General features: G+C 36.3%; 1 protein-coding gene across 1 annotated transcript; it reads left to right on the forward strand.

The window, feature by feature from the left end:
• The first annotated feature begins 686 nt into the window (after positions 1-686).
• On the forward strand, positions 687-24,537 carry LOC139978746 (nuclear cap-binding protein subunit 1-like). Its single transcript, XM_071989209.1, has 20 exons — positions 687-895; positions 4,455-4,546; positions 5,400-5,500; positions 6,486-6,570; positions 7,866-8,093; positions 8,877-8,950; positions 9,757-9,826; positions 10,571-10,786; positions 11,622-11,716; positions 12,579-12,753; positions 13,235-13,362; positions 13,829-13,903; positions 14,449-14,552; positions 15,370-15,498; positions 15,916-16,015; positions 18,713-18,806; positions 19,206-19,412; positions 20,112-20,246; positions 21,330-21,443; positions 21,979-24,537. Exons 1-20 carry the CDS (start codon positions 862-864, stop codon positions 22,090-22,092), a joined length of 2,370 nt encoding a protein of 789 aa, XP_071845310.1. The 5' UTR covers positions 687-861; the 3' UTR covers positions 22,093-24,537.
• Positions 24,538-25,791: the final 1,254 nt, after the last annotated feature.

The following is a 25,791-nucleotide window of genomic DNA, read 5'->3' on the forward strand; positions in this document are numbered from 1 at the left end:
TGCAGTTTGATCCCAGGTTAATATATAACACTTGATCTCTTTCAAATGAAAATTATTATATTTGTAAAAGTAAGTTAGCCTGACGTAAGTTTCGATCCTAGCGTCAGGCCAACCAACTTTTACACATTCTCTTATACAGGCTCTTTAGTGGATTAAGCAGTTTGCTAACAGTTTTGTTTTATACGAAGATTATTATAGAATGAATTTGTGTTCATATCCCAATCCTCTTGAAGGATCCACAGCTTTACCTGATTTGCTTTCCACTCTAAAGGGTTAACATATGGCTCAGGATTAGGCTGCGGGTCTCTCCCAATTGCCCTCTGACGTTTTTTTGTTGTTGCAAGATTGTTTTAACAAAATACAACTTATCTATTCTTATTGCATCGTAGCATTTTCTATTCGATCCAGTTCAAAGCTGGGCTCTACAAAGACTCATTCCACACATTCATTTCTTTTCCCCATGTTCACTTCCGACATATCTAAACTTGTGAAAATTGTGTGACTGTGAAATTCAACTTTCAAAGGGAAACGACCAAAATGAACGATAGCGTTGTAGAACTGCACCGAATTATATACTTCCGTGGTGTAGTTGAATGACAAATGGCATCCCAAGTGATTCTTTCTGAAGCTGTAGACTGAACCTGGGAAATTCCTGTTTGAATGCTACCCGTACGTACCCGGCCCATGCATACAGAAGTTTATTTTCTTCGATGCTACCACTGTTCTAGACTACGGTATATTCACACTCGCACATTGTTTCCCTTTTGTTTAAATTCATAGTACTGAAGATTGTGATTCAGCGCTTCCCCAACGTCGGAATTAACCCCTTCTTCCCATATTTATTTCACCCAGAAGCGTAAAATGTCTAGCCGAAAAAGATATGCTGAAGAAGAAGGTAAGTATTACGCTAGTAAGAAAGCTTGCTAAAATTTTAGGCTACATGCAGCCTAACGCGTCAATGTTGTTACCGAGTATCACGCCTAGCCTACACCTAGGCTATACTAACTATGTTGCCATAGGCTCTATATTCACATTCAGTTACTTAATACTTGTTCATTTTCTGCAAGGCTAAGTTAGGAACGGGATCATGTCCAATCTTCCCCTGTTGAATTCCTCTATTTTATCTTCCGGGTCAGTCCGTGTCAAATCAAAGACAACTTTTGCTAAATTAATATAGCCTAGGCTATGCTATAATTGTAAATTTACCATTTCTATGGGATAGAGTCTTTAGGCTTTTGTAAAAGAAAGGCAGGCCTAACTTAAGAATCCGTACCATATGAATGGGAAAGCTTACTTCGAATCGGCAGAATAACAACTGTATAATCCGGCTGAACGTGTGTGCTCCCAAATCAATAGAATAACAGTCAGTGATTAGGTGCGTCATGTGAATGATTCGCTGGAATGAATTTTAGCCTGTCGAGTAGTCGAATGGTACGGATTCTAAATTAGTACCGAAAGGCAATATTTAGGATGTTTAAATGCTGAGAAATCAGACCTAAAAATTCAAGAATTTGCCACAATATGAAAAGTTTCTCATGGTTACAGTTTACGCAGTATTATTGTGTAAAAGCCACAGAAACCTATTAATAGATTTTAGGCAGTGGATATATAGCCGTCAGAAGGTTCCCGATTCCAGTTTACTATTTACTTCCGTCTGACATGCGCAGTTATCAATCTTGCCATTAGCCGCCATGTTGAATGTTGTCTTTGAATGAGTGAAGTTGTGATGCGATTGTGATCCATTTTTAAGCATGCCTCTAGCTGTAGGTGATAGTTTTGACTCGTTTTCTGAAATATTTGAGACAAATCAGATGACTGATAAAGACGAATAAAGACGACTGATGCAGGAAAATGTGTGGATTATAGTGTCCATCTAAACTATTAAATGGGCAATGAAAATAACGGAATAAACCGCACATTTATAATTGAAAAATAAACATGCTTCATCAAACATCACAGATGAAATATTTCAAAAATCCCGCCGTTTGCCAATGCAAAGACGGTCAAATAGTAGTAACGCGCAGAAAACTGCCAGTCAATTTGCGGGATGGCAAAAAAACTTGGGGACTGGATCCTCTGCTGGCACCACAGGAAAATCACAAGTCCGCAAGATTGATAACTGCGCATGTCAGACGGAGGTGACGGCTAAATAGTAAACTGGAATCGAGAACCGTCTGATGGCTATATATCCACTGCGTAGATTTTATTGGGTTGCCAAGTGGTAATTTGGTCTCGAAAGTTTCAGAAATTAATTATTTTGTGATTTACAATTTTTAACGAAAAATGCTATATTCCGCCAAATTTGATAAACGTACGCTACAACCCTAGAAAATGGAAAAAAGGCTAGATCTAGTGTAAAATGCTAACAAACTTGTAACCTTGATGTGAAGTGTCATTCTCCAATATGAAAACTGAAACAATTAACTACTGTAAGTGTAACTAAAAGTTCCTTTCTAACATTAAAATAGTAAGGCTTGAAAGGATGTGAAGTGTTGTTCTCAAACCCATTTGAGTAAGATACAGCTATAAATGCATGCAAAGCTAACACAGACCTGTCAACCCCAAATGTGTAGATCTGAACATTAACTTCTATTTCTAAGTTTTAACCTACAGTAAGTCTACAGTAAGTTCTATTGTTATGCTAGGCCTAAGGATTAGCTTAACTCAAATAAAACTGGGATAGGGGCACAGGCTCCTACCAGGATTGCAAACTTTTCTGTAACACAACTGGCCAAATCAGGTGAAAAATTTCTACCAATACAAATTTTCTGTTATTTTATTGACCTTGTATATTGGTAGGAACTAGGTTGACTGCTGCATCATTTATTTAAGCCTACAAACATAGCCTACACAATTATGATTGACCCCGAAAAGAACATATCTAAGCATCCTGATGAAATTTACATTCAATTCCTATGTACCGTTTTCAAGATACAGTATAAGCGTTCAAGTTGGTACGTTTGGAATCAAGTGAACTTGAGTCAAACAGGTATAATGTCATAGAAGTACACTGCCATTTTGTTTTTATTGTTTTCTTTAAAATTTATATCTAATGGATTATGAATCCCTTATAGCATTTATTTGACAAAAAAACTTTTCCAAAAGCAAAACAAAACACTACAAGGCCATAGCTATTGAAGTTCAGACTTGATTTTGTCTGGGGACTGAAAATACTAACATTAATCTATATGAGGTGTTGTCTTTAGACCTACTCTTATAATATTCATATGTACACTGTCACCCTAAGTGAAATGTCAAATAACCTTTGAAAAACTTATTTTGTCCTGGGAGTCACCAAAATACAGGAATGAGTTAAAAGGTTACACTGGTGAAAGTACTCCCTAAGTTTTAGGCACAACCTTTGCAGTTTTGACCAAATATGGACAGTTTTATATCAATTTAAAGATGACAAAGTTGTGATTTTGATGGTGGTATTCATTCAAGGTATAATACCATGCTAGCAGTTGTCATTTTTATACTTAAGGAGGAATAGTTAAGTCACTTAATCAGAATACCATCTGAGTGTCATACTGTACAAAATATTAATGAGCCATGGTAAGTAATAGTGCTCAGTCTACTGATTTAAAATAATCAAAATATTCAGAACTTAGCTCTCATCAATATAATTTATCAATTCAGATGTTTTTTTTTACATTAATTATCAATTACATTTTCTTGGCACATTACATAACTGGAAAGCTCAGACTCAAAATGAGGAAGTGACATATTGCTCATAGGTAGCTTATGTGAACACTTTAGATTTAACTGAAATGGACACAACAAAGACATTTGTTGATCTGTTAAATCCTGTTTCATTGACAACTTTGTAGAAGATAACTATTTACAATGATTATTTTTCAAGTTTATTGTGATTAGGCAAGTATTAAGGTGATGAGGACAGGAATTTTCAAAATCATGTTGGTAACACATGCTGATACATTTGACTAAATCCTGTACATATGTGATATAATGAAGAAAAAAGTAGAAGAATATGGAAGGTAAGCACTCAAGGGTGTGAAGACTCGCGCACAAAGAAACGTCTCATGCTAGTAATCTGACCTAGTTTCGAATGAGGTGTAACAGAAGTGTTAGACACCACCTTCAATCCCAGAAAATACACACACAGCTTGCTACCGTAGGTAATTAGACACTAGTGTACAGTCAATACATACAGCTACGGTCAATACCCACAACACAGAGTACATAGCAGTGTGGACATCTCAGGTCTAGATAAAAGATTTAAAACAAGGTATCACGTTTCAATACTGTCTGCATTTTGTAGCGACAAGAAGAAAAAGTAATTTGCAAGCAACGGAAAGTTAACTTTTTCAGAGTGTGGCAGGCGGTTTGGGTCGAGTCTTCTATGCCTTTAATTCTTATAAAATTGTACTTTGTACATTTTCCTTCCTGTCTGTAGTACTTTTCTCTATTTTTACTTCATTCTCTCTCAATAGCGGAACGGTCCTCAAAGAGAAGGAAAGCCACATCTGATCAGGCTGAAATTGAGGCAAGACTGGAATCTCTTATAACAAGAGTCGGCGAGAAGGTACGTTGCTTGTTCATTTTGAACGATATTACCTGAGCATGTCCTTGCTTATGAGTCCTAATGGTGTACCCAATAGAACACTTACAAATAGACAAAACCCTGATGTGGACAATTACTGTGGAGCAACCAGTATCGCTCATTCAACTTGTGTTACTGATAGTTGAATTAAAACCTTCCATGGTACTTTGTGCAATCTTTCTAAAGTCACTGATGTGCAGCTGTGATGAAGTCTCAATGTATGACTTTCATGCCATTTGGTTAATTGAAACCTCAGAAAGTTGATCGCTAACTATTGTCAAACTGGAGATGAGTATAATTTCAGTTATTAATGTAATGTACATGCCAGGAAATATCTTGATTTTTCATGAAGATGATTAACCTGTGCCATAATGGTTAGTCCTTTTGAAATCTATTGAACAGTCAAACTGTCGTACCCGATTTTTTGCCCTTGTCAAAAGAACGTCAGATCTTCTGTCAAAGAGGGATGATTGCCATTCATACTATTTTTTCGTCAACTATTTGTTATTTGTGAGAATTTTTTCGACAGTTTTTTCCAAAAAATAATTGCACATGAAATGTTGACCATTATACAATGCTTTCTGTGCATTAATCAGCTGCAGGTATTGGATTACTAGACATGGTGGTACTTTCCTGTACATGCTTATTCCTTCCCTGTACATGTACTTTAGGCAAAGCAGAAGTTTGGTTAAGAAAAGGGTTTTTACCATGGACATGTGAATGTATTGCATGACCCTGAGCTCCTTTTGTAACATCTTGTAACATTTCAGTGAAGGAGACTATGGGGATAATAAAGCATATGAGTCTAATATATGGCCATTCTGTTCTGTTTCAGAGTACTTCATCCCTGGAGAGTAACCTGGAGGGTCTGGCTGGTGTATTGGAGGCTGACTTGAGCAACTACAAGCATAAAATCTTAGAAATACTTTGTATATGGTAACGTCTCTTACAGTGATATATAACACCAGTTTATGTACATACATGTATTCTGGAAATAGCAACTAAATTAGTTGGCATTCATAAAGTAAACTATCCCTTTAGCACTAGTTCATTTCACTATCAACCTACCCTAGAAGCTAATGTTATGCCATTACTGCTACAATTATATATTGACTTTTGATTCTCTTGATTCAAGGATTAGGTTAATGTGTTGATGTTTTTTAACATTGTTTATTACTGTGCCAACGTGGGATCCAGCAGTACATTTTAAATGCAATTGGCTGCATTTGAACAGGATTCTACACCAATATTTCAAAGTCTGTTTAAAGAAAGAAGGAATGACTGAAGATGTGATTCTGTTTGTATATATTTTATTGGCCAAGTTCAGACCACCCTAATTGACCACTGCAGCTTGTCATATTGCTCTTCATGTAGTCCTTGAAGCTGTAGTTAGTGTTGAATATGACATAGTTTTGTTTAAGGAGAGATGAGGTACATGTAAATATAATACATATCAATAGTTATAAGGAAATAGGAATGAAGATATTAATTATGGGAAAAATGAAGAGACTTTCAAGTGCAAACAAAACCATTATTTAAACTTTTTGTGATAAAAAAAGAGAAAAAACAGTTCTTTTAGGATTGAATGAAAATGGTTCATAACTCACCAATTTATGAGCTCAGCCAACAGTTGCAACAATATATCTCTTGTGGTTTGATGTAGGGATATCCAATAATTACGTTTGAATATTATATGGTTTGTTCAGAATGATGCAATGTAAGAACTCCATGCAAAAGTCAGCTTTCAAGAAATATAAATAAAACCAAGTATGATCAGTGAAAGAGAATGTCATGCTGGTGGGATAAAATAAATTCCATGTGACATTTTATTCATGACAAGTTATTTCCTGTAGGTGAGGTGGATTATTGTACAGAGTGGTACGGTATTCATTCGATAATATATAAGTTTACTTCTTTACAGTGCTATAGAGTTACCAGAGAAGGTTACAGTTTACACTACTCTGGTTGGTCTCTTGAACACAAAGAATTACAGTGCAGGCGAAGAGGTATGCATATGATTACAAATAAGATAAGTTAAAAAGTTATATCTTAGTATGGGATTTATTTATCCCATAAGAGGGTGTATATCTCTTTAATAAATAGCCTGTTGTGTTGGCAACAAGTGGTCAGGCCATAATTATGCATGCAATGAACAAACCCTTCATTTGTTATGGAAGCAATTCAAAAAGCCAAGGAAATTGAGCTTAGAAGAAGTTCCATTATGTGATTAGTAAAAACCAAAGAGACTAGTGCAAAAAATAGAATCAAAGTTATAACCTTGCAAGTAAGTGTCATGTTCAGAGGATATTATTTTATTTCAAAGGCTCGAAACAACTTCTCCCAGAGAAGATGCATGGGTTCTGACCAAAATAGTTCATAGCTAATTTTGAGCACTGAGTCATTTGAGGTCTTCCGGACATTTTAAGGCCATGGTTTCAAAATACAGATCAACCTCACCTTTCAGAGGAGTTTATGGATATTTATCATATTAACTTTTCCTTATGTATGGCTGCGATGTATTTCACTTGGTGTAGCCATTATTGAAGTCCATAGATCATGGGACTGTATTGGTTCTTTGTGTACATTGTTTGAAAAAGCTCAATGTATTTCTATTTCAACATTTTGGGGTGCTCAGGATTTTCAAGTCAAATGTCATTGTGTGGTCATTTTAATTCATTGCTTAAAAATCTATGAATTTTTTCTCTTAGAAAAATGCTAGATTGGTGGTCAAGGTTTATCATAACCCATGTTTAGTAGTGGGGAAATTTTGGGTTGTTGAGAAATTAAAGTTCAGAGGTCATCTAGCTAGGGTTCATCTTAGATGATTGACTGTAGTAAACAAAGTGGATCAGATTAGATTACTGTTTCGCCGTAAGTTCAAAGTCATTCTTTGGTCCTTGGAGGTTAATATCACAGGGTGTACCAAAGTAATTTAAGGTTAATCGCATCAAAGTTACTTACAGGGATTCTTGATTAGTAGTTTATATTTGGTTGCTTAATAGTTAAATTGAGCAAGAGCTTTTTGATTAGTAGTTTATGTTGGAGTGCTCCATAGTTAGATGTCGAAGACTAGCATTGAGTAAGTTGATGTTTTTATGAGTAGTTGTCATGGATGGGATTCATGGGAAGCGCTAGACTAGCATTGAGTAAGTTGATGTCGTCTATTGAGTAGTTGTCATGGATTGGGACGCACCATTGGTGGCCTCTACCTTGATAAATCCCATGATAAAGCACTCACTGTCTCTGTCATTGACCCCTTTGTGTAAATTCAACCATTGACCTTGTACATTATCATTCATAGTTGGTGGATATGCTCATCAAGCAGATGCGTGATTACATGAAACACAACGAATGGGAGAAGTCCCAACGCATCGTACGATTTTTGTCTGACCTGATTAACTGCCATGTGGTGGAGCTGTCGTCACTACTTGTCCTCTACCAGTCATTCCTCGATGCCTCCAATGAGGAGGGCGTCCCACAAGTTCGTGCCGATTTCTTTGTCTATGCTGTGTTGTCATCATTGCCGTGGGTAAGAGCCAATCATCTGTTCTCTTCCGAACTTTGTAGAACAATTTTTTTGTGTTGTTCCCCCCCACCCCAGGAAGCAATATTACAATGAACAACATGTAAACTGTAGGATAGATGTGTGGCTTTGTTGCAAAGAACACCGATATGTACACTATTATCATTGTCAGAAGCTGCATGTTTTGTAGACATGTCACCATAAGATGATGCAAATGTAAGCAGGTTAATAACTTTTCAATTTTCATTTACTTGTCAGAAGAATACTGTGCTTCAACATAGCTCTGCTTTGCTTGAACCGTGTTAGTTCTATAACCACAGTGTGTAAAATTACAACTTGTTATACAGTATTTCAAACGTTCAATGTCAATATAATTGCATGAAAATACCACGCAAGTCTGTAGAAGAATTCTTCAGGCCAGGAGGTGGGTGGGAGGGGAAAGAGTGGTAAAGTTGAACAGTTAACTGAAACTTACTCGACCAAAAAACAGGTTCCAACATTTAAAATTTATTCAGGAGTTATTTGTCAATAGCTTAAAGTTATTACAAAATATGAACCAGATTAGTTGTAATTATATTTTATGGCCTGTAGCTTGTCAAAAGAAACTCTGCACTTTCAATGTACCCTCAAATTTTGAAGTATCTAGCATGTATCTCAACTTTATACCTTTCAGCTAGCACACCGTGTTATATAGATCAGTAAAGCAGACATACTTTTTAACACCAGTAAACCCTTTCTTCTATCATAGTTTATCTTTTCTTTCTTTCAAATGCCTCATTCTTCCTTCAGTCAGGGGAAGAACTGAGCGAGTCCAAAGGCCCAGATTTAGATAAACTATTGGACAGGATTGATAAATATATCAGGTAAAGTCTGATTGGTCGGTTGTCTCTTTACAAAGTTTCATGGTAACAGGGAATAATTTAATATTCAAAGTTTGTGTAGCATTTTTGGGGGCTCCTAATTTCATCTCTGATATAATACCAGGATTCCTGCCTGAAAAATGATGTACAGTCAACTTATCTAAGTTATGTAAAATGTGTCCTTGTAGACATTCGTTGTATCTCCTGGTACTATATGGTTGAAACTGGACCTCTGTTTATCCATCTATGTAGTGTGGAAATTGTTCCAAAAATGGGGCCAAATAACACAACATTTGTTATTTATGTAGTTAAGGTAGCATATCATCCCACCCTCACTTGAACAATCACTGTTTCTGTACAAAACATACATAACACTTTAATGAAGTATGTGGATCGCCCCCTTTTCAATGAAACAGCAAAATTTTACGTGCATGCTTCTTTTAGCGATCGTGCCTTTTTGGTCGCTGCGCCTTCTCTTTGGAACAGACTCCCATTTCACGTTCGTGACTCTTCCTCCCTTTGTAATTTCAAGAGACAACTCAAAACATTTCTGTTTGTTTCCTAGTTTCTTTTTTTCCTTGGTTTTCTTTGTCTCTTTCCTACTTTGTAAAGCGCTCTGAAATGCTGTATTAAGCGCTATATAAATGTAATTTATTATTATTATTATTATTATTATTACTATAGAAGAGTAAGTTGCCTAGTACCATTGACACTGTAAGGTTTCCATCAGTTGATGGTCATGGTATATCAGACATAAAGATCTTGTTGATATTATTAGCCTCTACTTTGTCTGTCCATTCTGACTACAGGAGGAGAAAGAAAGACCATGTGCCTACCTTGCGTGTCTGGCATTCTGAGAAGCCTCATGACCAAAAAGATGTAAGTATGCTGTAAAATTCCAAACAAAACGCTTTAATAAGGCTTTTTGTTTTGAGTATTGTTACATCGAAGCCTCAAAAAGAACTTTTTCATTCATCACTGAAGGTTACATTTGGTTGAGAAGTTTCCAGCCTCTTGTGTTCATAAATATGTATTTGTTTATATATATGTAGTAAATGTACATATATGAACATATATATATATATATATATATATATATATGAATGTGTAGCAAGTGGTATGACAGATATATAGTAAATCAATAAAGAATAGCACACCAGAAAAATTCCACTTCACGACCGGTTTCGTCCTTTTGGGACTCATCAGGCAAAGGTAGGAATCGAACCCTGGATCTTTGTGTCACGAACCCAAGTCCGCACCACTCGACCACCATGATTCTACTGGTGTGTTAAAGCGTATAAATTGGCCTTGAATAACTGTCATTAAGGGCGTATTACCCAAGTGTTATGATTGTACAGAATGCACCCCTGGCGCTTTGAATCTGACAATTTTACACAGAATAACCCACTCTTTTATAGGCAAGCCAAGCCGTAAATAAGAATTGAATGTGTAGCAAGTGGTATGACAGATATATAGTAAATCAATAAAGAATAACACACCAGAAAAAAAAATATATATTTATGTATATATATAGTATATATACATATATGAACATACATATATATGTATATATCTCCAGAGTTCCACATTGACAATAGAGTTGCTGCTACTTTTCCTTTCCAGTATATCGATTCTCTTTGGGGTCAAGTCCAACACATGAAATCTGAGGGGTGGACAGAGAAGGTGATTTTGCGACCATACCGTGCTTTTCACAGTCTATTATCCAATGCCCTTCAGCATGCGCTTCCTCCATTCACACCACCCCCACACACAGACGAGTGTGTGTATCCCATCCCAAGGGTGGTCTTCCGTCTCTTTGATGCCACAGACATTCCTGAGGTAAGATCTCCCTCAAATAGTTTCTTAAATGTGGTAACCAGCTTCTAGCACTGATTCCACGTCTGCTGTGTGTTAGCATAAGATTTATATTCTGCTTAGGATAGTTGTGTAGTGAGGTATTACTGTTGCAATCACTTCTCAGCATTTTATCACCCAGAAACAACATCTTCATAATCCTGTTGTCACATGCTTAAGAGCATTTTTCAAACCATGCCCCTTATATTCGAATTGAAGAGATAATTCGCCCAACCTAATATAACTCAGTTGACACTGGATTTAGGAATCGAGTAGTATAGAATAGGTGCCTTAATTAAGGGTATATTTCTTTAATTTACTTACAAGTGCGACATCTCTGTGCAGGGTTGTAGGCCATGGGGGGCAGGGCTGGGATGATCGTCAAACTACTCTTATCTGTCACCCATCACTTTGACATTTCTTCATAAAATGAAAGCTATTATTTGAAGGGGAGGCACGAATAATCAGTGTTTGAATCGGCTTTAATGATAAAGATACAAATGATGCATAGCTATGCCAGTATCAGGGAAGACTGAACTCCATGTCTCAACGACTGGGTATTTTGCAAGATACCTGGAAAATTCAAGTTGAGTTGAGACTTTCACTAAACTACAAAATGTTCGACTTTTTGGTTAACACCAAAAAATGCTTTAATAAAAAAAAGAGAGACACAGATATTGTCATGTCATTGGTATAGTTTGGATCCACCTTGTGAATTCAGTGTAATAGCATGTACACTCAGCTGTTGAGTACAATCAGCTGTTGAGTAGAGTCATCCACTGGTCCACAAAGTTCCCTGCTTTCGTTTTGTTTTTCTTAGGGTCCTGCACTTCCTGGATCGAATACCATCAATAGATATCTGGTGGAAGATTGCTTGTCAAGAATCTTACAAGTTTACCTGGACAGGAAAGACTGGTAACTTTGATCCTCTTTTCATAATCACATGAATACTAAGTAGCATATGTGTGTTACTTTATAGCAGCCTGCATACTGAAATTATTTGCAGGAAATGACTTATAATCAATCAATAGGGTATTTCTAGTGACATCATATTAGCCTGATTGACTTTCTGAGACATTAGTGCTTGTGCCATTTATCAAGAAACTTTATTTGTCTGTCTGTCTGTCTGCATGCCAAACAGTTGAAAGGCTGTCACTGGAATGCGGTCAGCCTGTTGCCCATACTAGGTTAGTAAACAGGCACACACATTTACACACAAACATGACCCACAATAGTTCTCTGTCACTAGCATTCCCAAGATGAATTAATTCAACTTTAAATGATGTTACCCTTATGCCACCCACATTCAGGACTTTAGTGAGTGTGCACTGGTTAGTACAAACATATGAGAATACATTTGAAATTGAATTGAGATAAAGTAATAATTACATTTTGCACAATGAAGCTTATGAAGTACAATATCTCAGTACAAGAGTAAAGGATGAGAATAGTTGTGAATCATACATTAGGTTGCCCTATGTATCTGTAGCTGTCACTTCATCTCATCTGACTGTAAAGCACTGAGTGAAGATTACAAGAAATTTGCTTCCTTGTTTTAAGAAACCCTCTGGAGATAGTAATACTTGATATCTTGTCCTTGGTGCAAATCTTAAATATTGTTATGAATTTGAAAGACCAAGGTTGCATTTGTAATATGCTACTGATGTAACCATAACTTGATAGTAAGGCCTTGGAATGGTTTTCCTTCTATTATCTAGTTCCATAACACATGAGTTGCATCCTGGCAATGCTGTTTTTTCTCTTATGATGTTTTCAGCGCTGCCCAGTTAGTGGGTTTCCACGCCAAGAATCGGTTCCCGTACCATTACATGATCATAGAGGTCGTCTTCAGTAGCCTCTTCAATCTACCGGACCCCGCAAACCTCGAGGTGTTTCATGCCTCCCTGCTCTTGGAACTTTGCAAACTACAACCAGGGTTTCTCCCTCAAGTGGTAAATTTCCCCTTTTTTTTGCTCTTTGCTACAAGGTGTGACATGTCTACTGTGAACATTGTACCTTATTTTTGATATTTTCTTGCAACTGTAAAAGTTGATTGAATCAGTAGGAATTAACAGTAACAAAAGACTTGAGTAGCATGCAGGTTTGGGGTGTTGGGGGTGGGGGGTTAGGGGGTGAAAATACTTAAATGTAGTCTATCCCACCATCACAAAAGTAGGTCTGCTATGCAAACATATGCTACAAAATTTTCTGAAATAAAGTCCTCATCATTGTGTTGCAAACATTTTTTAAAATATGACGGCCATTTGGGCATGTCTTCCAAGTTGTATTTAACCGTATCTTCCATCAAAGACCATTATATTTTAACTTTTCATTCATGCAATGTTGATACCCACTTAGCAGAGGAAAGATATGATACAGGAAAACAAATTCTAAACTCCACTTTCATGTAAAAGGAATAAATATTCTTTGCAGCTTGCTCAAGCGACTGAGATGTTGTACGAGAGAGTAGAACATATGAACCTGACCTGTATGGAGAGATTCATCCGATGGTTCTCGCACCATCTCAGCAACTTTCAGTTCCGATGGAGTTGGGATGAATGGTGAGAAATTAAGTAATGTTCCTGCAGAGAGCAAGGAGGGATAATATTTTTGTCATTGTGGAGAAATTTCACGTGGCAGTGTGCAAAAGTGTTATGTTAGTGATGTTAGATCATTTTTAAGCTTAAAATATCAACAACAACAAATATATAGTTGACAACTTGCTTTCATTATTGCAAGGATGTTTGCTTTAATTTGTAGTGGGATGTTTGCGTTCATTTAAGTTAAGAGGTTTGCATTCATTTTTGGCTTGGGTGTTTGCTTGTGTTAGTGTCTGGCCGATTTCTTTGTCTCCTATCATTAGTGCTGAACAAATGTTCATTTGTTAGTTGTAGGCTGTTTGCTTGTGTCCTTTGAGATTTGTTTGTATTTCAACAGTCCAAGTGAAGTATCCTGTATCAAGAGTAGATAAGACTGATATCAGATTTTTAAAGGCTTCTGGATTTGAGTTGCTTTTTATTTTCCCAGGATTGATTGCACAGAGAAGGAACCAGAGGATGCCAAGCCTGTCTTCATTCATGAGGTCCTCCAGAAATGTTTACGGTATGTTTGTATTGCATCAGGCTAAACCGACAGAATCATAAATAGGCCTGTATATATAAGCTACTTCAATTGTGGCATTTCGAGCCTCTTTAGAGTTATTGTTACATAGCTGGTCCTTAATGTGAATTATTGTTTAGGATGATTTCAGGCTATGTGTTATTACAGTGTCTCTTGCAGTTTAACCCTCGACACCTAGTCTGTTTGTCTTCTCATGAACCAAGGTAATCGGCTTCTTAGGATTTTGTAGCAAGGATAACAGCAATTTTGTGAAATCAGAATGCTAGCAAGTTAAACTGGTGATGAAAACTAATAATAAAATTGACACAAATTGTCAGAGTTTGACCATTTTGCAAACAGGTGGCAATGAATTCTGTTAGTTACTTTTATCAATTTGTTGAGGAATCCATATTAAAGTTTCCTTGGTATGCACTTTCATCTTACCAGTGTGGTAGTGTGAATTCCCTTTTTTGTGTAGTAAATTGTTTCAGCTAGTTACAGCAAACAGCACAAAACTAACAGTAAAGATGACTGTTTTTAATTTTCAGGCTGTCATACCATCAAAGGTTGGTTGAGACTCTTCCAGATAAATTTGAACCACTCATTCCCAAAGAACCGACTCCAGTCTTTCGCTATATAGACGAAGAGACAAGTGAGAGACCGTTTTCTATTTTTTTTGCCTGCAATATTTACATGCAAGGAGAAATGATCTCAGAGACGCTATTCTTATCTTTATAAAGCATCTCTTTGTATTGTTTTGAATAAATATGTAAAACTAAATGCCTGTTATGCTTCTAGGCCATATTAGCAGGACTTCACGTCAACCTTCCTTTCAAGTAATGGAAGAAAAGGTCAACTGTTCAAAATTTCTGATTTCATTGCCACATGTGATGACTGCCGTATTGAGAAGGGCTTTACTATTAAAAGCATAGAATCAATTGGCATCATTACAGTACTTTAGGATTCATTGCTGCAGAGATTTAAGAACTGTCTTAGCTTGTTCAATGTAGAGTGTGTTTTGACTATCATTTTTGGAGATTTTGGTAAAATTGCATCAACTTTGTGAGTTGCTTCAATTGCTGCTTTAATGAAGAACATTGAGTTAAATTGCAGCCATGGTGCATTGTAAGCATTTTATGCTCCCACATAGTGTTTACTTTTAGATGTCATCAAGAACAAGAGTTCTTACTAAGAGCAACTTAGTTCTTTATTTTGTGGTTTTTGTGGTGGGGGAGTGTGTAAAGGCTTATCTGCAGTTCATAAAAATAATATTGCAGTAATGGTCAGCGATAAATTTGTCACAGTGCACTGTTGTTACTGATTACTTGCTCGAAAGTATTCGGTGATTGCAAATCGTGACAGCCATGATGTAATTGATGATAAAATGATGATAAAAATGTAATCACTCCATCATGGCAAAAGCCAAGATGTGAGGACAATCGAATCATAATACTTTGTGTTTGTTTCAGATCAAATTCCTGCCTTGCCAATCTCGAGGAAGCTTATTGAGGCCTTCAAAGCCAAAGCAACAATGGAGCAGGTAGAAGAAATACTGAATCAAATCCCAGGACCAAAGAAAGAGGATAATTCTGGAGAAGGTAAACCATTGTTGATTACAGAATTCTGGAACTCAGTCCCCACCACAACTCTTTGCTCTGTTTGCCAAAATAAACAAATTCAACCCAAGTTAATATTGATTGGGAAACTAGCAAAGTTGAAAGTGTGAAGAAATTATCGACTAAAATGGTATTCCGACTTCAGTTTACTGCCCGAGTTATCCAACAGTTAGTTACATAATAATTCCTACTGAATCATGTTTGGCTGGGTTACCGGCCAAACTTCACAATACCACACAAATTTCTTCATTCTGTCTAAACCAGCATGTGGGGATATGTGTGGACTATGTTGTATTTTGACTTGGTTGAAATCAATTGAAAGGGATTGATAATATTTAGATTGATATCCATGAATTATGTAAATTAAAGTAATGATTCTGTTTGTTCTTTACACTTTAGTGGAAGAGGCTGCCAACCCTCTGAAGATTGATGTCTTTGTTCAGAGTCTTCTCTTCCTGGGACAGAAGTCATTCAGTCATACATTTAGTGCCTTAGCCAAGTAAGTCCTAAAATAATCTATACGCACTGCATGACTCTGAAAGAGGGATTTGCATTTATTGCTAGATATTGCATTTTCTGGCAGAAGCATAGCATCACTCATAAACACATTCAAGGAGGAGTAACCCCAACCATCCTCAGTAGCTTTAGGATTACACTGTCCCAAACAACCTAGGAAAATCTCATTCCAGTTTTGGAAGATATTATTGTTTCTCTGACAAGACTGTAGACTATAATAAATCAGAATTTGACATCATTGGCTTAGTTATTCTTGGATTTTTAAATTTTTACAAAGTATTGAATAGATTGTTCATACTCATTGATAGATATCAAATTTGCCAATGCTGATTCTAAAATATTGATACTGTTATAATAATATTGGCGTTGTTTAGATTTACCACTCGGTTTATGAACATTAAAAGAAAAAAAACGAAGGGAAAATAGAGATTTTATCACCAAGTGGCACTATGACATCATACATCGACAAAACGGTGTCTCCCCGACATGTCTATTAATTCATGGTATTTCCAACCCTGAGAAAGATTTTATTCTTTGGACGTGGTCATCGTAAGCATCTCTATCATTCAAGGTAGGAGATGCCATTTGGGTTTACTTCTTCTTTAATGCAAGACATTAGATAAGCTGCATCAGAATGAAACTTTGTGTTTTAGGGGTACAGGTAGTCAAGTAATTTAAATAAGCTTGTTATGTGTCATCATTAGCTAATCTGAGCCCAACTACAATGTTGGATCATTAAATGCTCTTCTGTGTAGATTCAAATATCAGACCCTTTTTTGCCAAACTCATGAGGGAATACTTTACTTGCATGATGCACTTCAAAAGGAGGTATAGGATGTGCTTAGGAATTTAACCTATCAATCTAGTGACAAGTGATCACTGTTATTTCAGCTACTCATGTTACACTTTAGTCAGTAACTGCACATGGTCTGAAAGACTGGATTAGTTTAGGGACAATGACAACAGTTGAATGTTGTTCGAAAGGAAGCCACACTCGTGATTTACAGGATGTAGCATGTTCATCCATGCCGAATGGAGCGAGCTGCTGTACAAGAATGAAAGTATCTACTGTTCAGCTATGTCACGCAGAAATTTACTTAATCCCCCCCCCCAAAAAAAAATAATGAAATATGGGTAACATAACATTATATCCCTGCTTTACTGTACATTTTAGATTTATTTATATTAGTTTATTCTGTAACAGTTCATATATAGTTTATTCTGTAATAGTTCATATATAGTTTATTCTGTAATAGTTCATATATAGTTTATTCTGTAATAGTTCATATATAGTTTATTCTGTAATAGTTCATATATAGTTTATTCTGTAACAGTTCATATATAGTTTATTCTGTAATAGTTCATATATAGTTTATTCTGTAATAGTTCATATATAGTTTATTCTGTAATAGTTCATATATAGTTTATTCTGTAATAGTTCATATATAGTTTATTCTGTAACAGTTCATATATAGTTTATTCTGTAACAGTTCATATATAGTTTATTCTGTAACAGTTCATATATAGTTTATTCTGTAATAGTTCATATATAGTTTATTCTGTAATAGGTCATATATAGTTTATTCTGTAATAGTTCATATATAGTTTATTCTGTAATAGTTCATATATAGTTTATTCTGTAACAGTTCATATATAGTTTATTCTGTAACAATTCATATATAGTTTATTCTGTAACAGTTCATATATAGTTTATTCTGTAACAGTTCATATATAGTTTATTCTGTAACAGTTCATATATAGTTTATTCTGTAATAGTTCATATATAGTTTATTCTGTAATAGTTCATATATAGTTTATTCTGTAACAGTTCATATATAGTTTATTCTGTAACAATTCATATATAGTTTATTCTGTAACAGTTCATATATAGTTTATTCTGTAATAGTTCATATATAGTTTATTCTGTAATAGTTCATATATAGTTTATTCTGTAATAGTTCATGTATAGTTTATTCTGTAATAGTTCATGTATAGTTTATTCTGTAATAGTTCATGTATAGTTTATTCTGTAATAGTTCATATATAGTTTATTCTGTAAGAGTTCATATATAGTTTATTCTGTAAGAGTTCATATATAGTTTATTCTGTTACAGTTCATATATAGTTTATTCTTTAATAGTTCATATATAGTTTATTCTGTAACAGTTCATATATAGTTTATTCTGTAACAGTTCATATATAGTTTATTCTGTAACAGTTCATATATAGTTTATTCTGTAATAGTTCATATATAGTTTATTCTGTAACAGTTCATATATAGTTTATTCTGTTACAGTTCATGTATAGTTTATTCTGTAACAGTTCATGTATAGTTTATTCTGTAATAGTTCATCTATAGTTTATTCTGTAATAGTTCATATATAGTTTATTCTGTAACAGTTCATATATAGTTTATTCTGTAACAGTTCATATATAGTTTATTCTGTAATAGTTCATATATAGTTTATTCTGTAATAGTTCATATATAGTTTATTCTGTAATAGTTCATATATAGTTTATTCTGTAACAGTTCATATATAGTTTATTCTGTAACAGTTCATATATAGTTTATTCTGTAATAGTTCATATATAGTTTATTCTGTAATAGTTCATATATAGTTTATTCTGTTACAGTTCATATACAGTGATGTTGGAAGATTAAATGTCTTCTCTTCCGTAGATTCCATCCGTTGCTCAAGAAACTTGGAAACACTGAAGAGAGCCAGATATTTATGCTGAGGACAATAAGAGACCTCTGGCAGAATCACCAGCAGGTAAAACGAAAACTGCTTATCAACTTTGAATCATAGTTTTTTTGTTTCTTTTTTCAACCAAAGTTTCATTTGCCAGTGACATTTTCTATACGATACCCCTAGATAATCCATTACCAAATTGCCAAATGTCCTATATCTTTGACAAAACCAATTCTCGGTCATTTTTTTTTTATTCTTAAAAGAGATTGAAAAAAGTAGAGCTCTTTTTTGTGAGTTTTGCAAGTTAGACTAAAAGCAGTGACTCATGATAGGTTCCGCTCCAATCCTAGCCCCTCCATCCTGCCACCAGCCAACCATGCCACCCCCTCCCCCCCCTATTCTGAGGTAACCACATTTGCGAATTCGGAGACGATGTCCGTTACTAACATTTCTTGTAATTTCTTTTGTGTTGTCTCGCAGATGATCTGTGTCATCATTGATAAGCTGATCCGCACTACCATCGTCAGTTGCCCAGCCGTCATAAACTGGATCTTCTCGGAGCACATGAGGGTTCACTTCACGGAAGGATTCGTCTGGGAGATCCTCCACGGTGTACTGAGGAAGATGAACATGGAGGTCACACAATTACAGAAAGAATTAGAAGATGTCAAACACAAGAAATCGGACGTAAGTATCAACAAGGAAAGAAACCAGTCGTTGGTAGTGTGCACGCGAGCAACTATTGATAACTGTTTGAGAAGAAAGCCTCGACAGTGTAGTTCATTGGGTCGACTTGCCAAGCCTCAAGTTTCTCAGCATGAGAATGACTTTCCATGCGTTTATATAAACTTTATTCAGGGTTACCAGACCAACTGAGTAATATCGAAACGGTTTGCATTTCGTTTAAAATCATTGGATGGGTCAGGTTAAAACTTAAGGCAGCTGTTATGAGGCAACAGTTATAGCAATAATGTTCGTAACATGTGCCAGTGTTTGTAAATTCAATCAGACCAAGCAACACAAATGTTAATGAAGTACTGTAAAGAAACCAATCTCAGTATTATGTAGTGGTGAGAGGGTTTCTCAAAGAGAGGGAATCACTTTGGATACAATGTTTCCAAGCCCATTATTTAGCAATGCAATGGAAACTCAACCTAAAATTGTGTAGGCTAGTATGAAGCTGCCCAAAGTAATAATTCTATGCATTATAACATAAATCGGAACATAATGGTATGAACTAGATCTGAAAAGTGAGGCTCATAAAACAGTGGTTTTTCAAAGTACAAACATGTAGAACTGACATATATTGGAGTACAGGGAAATCTGAAATCATGCTCTGATTCCTTGTTCATCCCTTGAATTTCTACTTCCGTCTCTGTCATCTAGGAGGAGGACGGGGAAACTAGTGGAGAAGAGTACGCCGTATCCAACACGGCCTCCGAGAGTCAGGTGGAGAAACTGCAAGAGAGCTACGAAGCTGCTCAAAGCGAACAGAAAAATCTCTTTCTAATCATACTTCAAGTAAGGTCATCATCAGTACATTGTTTACTTTGGTCTGACATGTCAAGTCCCATTTGTATTCCTGTTCTTAGGTGTGTGGTATTTCAACTATATGATTTAGTCTGCTATCATTACTGGTAAACAGTTTATTTACATTTTTACAATGGATTTAATGGTCAAAGTGACAATAATCCATAGTCCACCTTGTAATCCAATTAAATCTATTAAAGCAATGTAATAGCTTTAGATTGGTAGCTGGTCAAATAAAAAGCAATGGTTTATTCCCAATTTACTCAAAGCATTAAATTAGCATGTGGCTTAAGATTTGGTCTGTGGTGTGAAGGTCATGTGACAACCCATCATCTCTCCTAAAACAGTGTGTCTAAAAAACTGTGCTGTAAGGCTTTAAAATCAGGAAGTGGACTAATGGTCATGTGCCGATAGCTCAGCCCCTAATCCTCTCATTGGTTAAAGCAGTATATGGCTTTATATTGGTTTGTAATGGTCAGTTAGCATTCTATCGTTCAACTATCACTCCAGACCAGTAGTTGGACACATGGGGCAAGTCAGTCTATAAAGTAGAGCATGGCTTTATATTAATGAATAGAAGGTATGGCCAAATTGCAATTCAGAGTTCATCTGTCTTTCAGTCAGGCTGAAAAGTCAGTTTTATAATCAGAATATGGCTGTACATTTATAGGAGATGTAAGGAACAAGTGATAATACATAAACCAACTGCCAGTCCACTTTAGCGGGGTAGCATGGTACCTGTACAGTCACTCTTCTACCTGACATCTCATGTGGTTGGGTTGCAGGATAGCATAGTATTTGTACAGTCACTCTTCAACCTGATGTCTTGTGTGGTTGGTTGTGGGGTAGCATGGTATTTGTACAGTCACTCTTCCACCTGACATCTCATGTGGTTGGGTTGTGGGGTAGCATGGTACTTGTACAGTCACTCTTCAACCTGAGGTCTGATGTGGTTGGGTTGAATATACTAATGGCATTAGCCAAGTGCATGTATTGTACGGTTACAAGTATCTACATGATTACAATATTACAAGTTGTTACATTATTGTACGTCTTTGATTTTCTTTCTTGCAGCGATTTATCATCCTTCTCACCGAGCACATTGTATCTTGTGAATCTAAAGGCACCAGTTTCCAGACACCTTGGTACAATCTGTCCATACAGAGACTAGAACAGATCTTTACACTGGTATGTGTTATGACTATTCCCTTAATTTATACTCACTCATGCTGAGATGTCTGCCATCACTCTCGTCTCTAATACTCCTTGTCATGTTTCAGGGTTTCATTCAAGTTCAATGCCAAAGTCTATGATGTTACATTTGTCTGCATTGTTCAGCAGAGTAACACAACCATAGCATCTTCAAGGTTACTTGAGATGTCTTTTGTTCTGTGAGATAAAGAAACTCAAGTCAAGTTTTTTAGTCCTTGCTAACTCTATACAGATAAATATTCTATAGTATCATACTCTAGGGTCTCATACACTATTACACTAACAACCTTCTTTGTTATTGACATACTGTACATAGCATGGTACTATTTGCTATAAGCCTTCTGGAATATCCTTCTTAATGTAAGAGGATTGCCAGATCCCATTGACTAGTTCTATTCTCATTAATGTGGGCTTCTTACAGTTGTAGATCAGTTGACTCATAGACACAGTTACTACTGTCATCCTGTTTCATGATTTTATCTCACGTGGCTCTTTCTCTTGTTTATCGTAGCATCACAAGCAAGTCAGCAAGTACACTGGTACTTTGGAGAACCTGTTGTTTTCGAGTGACACGGACCAGAACTTGCTACAAGTCTACCATCGTTTCTGTTCTCTGAGGGCATGAGGAGGAGGAGTGTACATAAATGGTCACCCTACGTACCAGGGGGTGTACATAATGGTCACCCTACCCCCCCCCAGGGGAGTGTACAACATGTCAAGGAAGGCAGGGAAAGCATCAACAGAGTCAGCCACCTCATATATACACCTATCATGTTTAACTTGTCTCCTTAACCCTACATACCAAGTGCAAAAGTGTAGACCGAATTTGATCAAAACAGTAATAGAACTAGAACGCACAACCTCTCAGTGCAATGAAGGAAGAAAGGAGAAAGTTCAAATGGGATCATCTGCAGGCATACTGTCGTGGAAAAAATTTGCCAAAATGCAATGAATGTCCTTGGACCCATGATCGAGTGATATCTGTTCTCATAATTTGTAACATTATCAAATAACTTACTATTGAGAAGGATCTTTGGAAATAGTTTTCACAAGTCTTGACAAATGCTGTAATTTGAAAGAATATTGTTAGCTTATTGGGAAAGCACTGAACTGCTCGAGCTAGTGTCCTTCAACTGCTGAATTTACGATGATGTTGGCTCCTCGGTGCAAACCTTGACGTTCATGATAAATCCATCGTTTTATTAATTGTAATAACTAAAACCAAAATCTTTTTATTTTGTAAGTTCATATGAACAGCATAGCAGGGTTTGGATGACATACAACAACATTTGTCCTTAAAAAATTGTGTTGTTTTGTAAACATGTTATTTAAGGCTAAAGTGTCTTATTGTTTTTTTAAGGTTGATTATCAGAACTCTCCTCTCCCTTCCCCCCCCTGCCCCCCTCTCCTGCACTCCTCCACACACGCGCACACACAGGCAGCTGTCTGAGTTACATGTAGAAGATTATGTACTTCATCATCTACATGCAGATAACCACAAATCATCTGCACAATAAATTCAACCCTTCACCTCATACTCTGCTCATTCATTACTTTGAATGTTTGTTTCCCAGTGTGTGTGTGTGCGGACTGTTTTCAGTTATCTGGGAATGTAATTTTGTTTATGTTCAAGTTGTATATAACTGTAAATATATTGAATTAGTCAGTATAGGTGAATTTCTTTTACTTTTGTGACATTTTGACAGTGAGCAAATCAAAACAGTCTGTATAAACACATCTGTCTCTCTCTCTCTGCCTGAACACTTTGTCATTGTGAATGATCATCTCAATTATATTGCTGCGAAAAATTTTAATTTCTTTTTTATTCCTTGAGTTCATGAGGCTGTGTATGTGACCTCTTTGAAGGCAATCATTTCAAAAGTACATGGTGGTCTAAAATTAATTCATACTTGGTATGTGAAGCCAGTGAATCCACCTTTTGTAGTACAAGAACCCTTTTATTTTTGTGGAGGTCAAAGCTAATTTGAGGTCACCAGAATTTGCAGTGTGAAAACCTTGTGAATAAATGTCTCTAAAAGTAAACCTTGAAAAAATGTTCTCATAAAGATGTAAGGAAGCCCTATGCCTATTGGTTTGCTGGCGTACACTGGTTATCCCTCTGCCAGATTTCCTGAAGTATCTATCACCTGTAGCAGACAGTGAAATATTGGATGCTGATTGGCTTAAAATGATTATGTGATGTAATGCTATTATGCAATAGCAGTTACAATCGCACATTAGCACGTAAAAACTTAACGATGAATTATTTCCTCTCTCTCTCTTCAACATTTTTACTTTTCAGTATGTTGGTTAAATTGCAATATTTTTGATATGGATATCCTGCAAGATGCCTTGTTTCTAGTACTTGTATCTCATACCCTCAACTATATAGCATCAAATGATTGTGGTGTGTACCTTGGACTCATTCTAAGCGATGCCAGACATACTCAGATATATTATCTTATGTAGTATTTTATATTATTTTATGGAACCTGAATGTTCCCTTAGTGAGGTCAATGAGTTCCATGTCAAGTTGTTAGTTTCCTAATCAACTTGATAATTGTAATGTGAACAGAGAGTTGGCAAAATATGAAATATCAAAGTTCAGTCAGGACTTCACATTATGTTGCTATGCTTATAAGTTTTCTGGTTCTCAAAATATGCAAAATTGTGTTCATTTCCTACTTAACATGCAAAATGGCTTCAGAAGTTAATGGAAAATAACTCTTGTTTTTAACTCATGTGATTTAATGTTGCGCATCGAATGTGAATCCACATTTTTAGGTTTACTCTGCAGCGCTATGCCACATATTTTCAAAGAGGGTAATACATACAGTCCCAGCATTGTCCAACTAATGATTGGTTCCCCCTCCCTCCCCCACCCCCCTCACCAACGCTATTAACTTGTGTAAGATAATTGTCTGTGTCTTCGATTCCTTTGGTTCTGCTGCTATCTATTTTCGCGGATAAATATTTTACATACCTGAGCAACATACAAGTAAGTGAGAAACTATTTGTAGAAAATTTGCACCTATATCTTTGTTAGAAATAAAGATAACTTCAAAACATATTATTGCTATTTTAACTTTGTCTTTTGTTCAGAGGAAGTGGTCGATTTGCAGTTGTGAACTGGCGACATGGTGGAGGGGTATCTTAAGGAGAGGTTTACCTGGGAGCCAAAGGGGGAGGGGTCTAATGGGAGGGTATCCCAGGGGCTTAACAAACTGTCTATGGGAAGGGGTGTCCTCACCTATATAAAGTTTTTATACAAGTAGAAGTAGTTTGCAATTGACAAAGTACATTTATTTTCAACGAAATTCCGATATGACAGCTGTTTTGTTCTAAATTCACTGTCTTGCGAAATGTTAAGATGGCTATACTATTTGATATGGGGTACCCTATTTTGATCGAGATACAAAAGGAAGCTCTTTATGCGATATCAAAATGGATTCCAAGTGGCGTGAGAAAGACATTAAGAAGGTCATGAAATGTGAAGATCTCTGAGATAGCCTTCCCCGTCACCCGTGTAATCTTCTTCCCACTCAAAGCTGGAAAAAGTTGTACCTACCTTGACTCTGCCTAAAGATTGGTGGTATCACATTTGTTTCAATGTAATAGTGGGTTTCTAGAAGAGGAGGCAACCCTGTTATGCTGAAAGACTGTGGGCTGGAGGGGCGGGGGGTGGGGGTATTGTGCAAGGTTTGATCAAGGGGACCGCCCGTTTGAGTTACATTAAAGATCGGTCGCACCAATCGTCAGATAGATTAATGCATGCGCAACTTAGTATGTCCAGCAGGGTAGAATGTCTTCTTTGGTGCTGAGTGGACGTGTTTTTCTCCACATTTTCTAGCTATCAATTGAAAAAGGAGGAAAGCAGTCTTAAACACCAACCCCTCCACCACCTATATATTCAACTGATTACCCCTCCCACAGTAGTTACGCCAATGAGAAGACTATATTTTCCCCAGTACACCACATCACGATGGACCAAGCCGCGAAGAAATATGTTTTGCTGTTGTTATGGTGCATAGCGCCATTAACTTGTCCTTACATTCATTTTTACTCAATTACTACGTACATAAACGAAAATAGTATCTTGTACTTGTGTCCGAGACACCATACTTTGGGTATTCGGGTCGGACGTCCAACCAATTTGTGTAAATAGCAGCTGTATGAAACTTCTGGGATCTATACTAACTTCATGTCTTAAATTGTTTGTAGTTAAGTAAAGGAATAGGATATTAATACTTCTTGACAACTTGTGTGCCTTCATTTCGAGTCCACTATGAAGATCGGAATTCATTTCAAAAATTCACGAATGTAT

This window comes from Apostichopus japonicus, chromosome 13, assembly GCF_037975245.1.
Source record: "Apostichopus japonicus isolate 1M-3 chromosome 13, ASM3797524v1, whole genome shotgun sequence".
In the NCBI taxonomy this organism is placed as follows: domain Eukaryota; kingdom Metazoa; phylum Echinodermata; class Holothuroidea; order Aspidochirotida; family Stichopodidae; genus Apostichopus; species Apostichopus japonicus.

Excerpts from the sequence above, each read along its gene's own strand:
- LOC139978746 (XM_071989209.1), top strand. The coding sequence starts at position 862 with ATGTCTAGCCGAAAAAGATATGCTGAAGAAGAAG. Across the intron at positions 896-4,454 it reads AAGATATGCTGAAGAAGAAG|CGGAACGGTCCTCAAAGAGA; the intron begins GTAAGTATTACG and ends CTCTCTCAATAG. Across the intron at positions 13,363-13,828 it reads CGATGGAGTTGGGATGAATG|GATTGATTGCACAGAGAAGG; the intron begins GTGAGAAATTAA and ends TTATTTTCCCAG.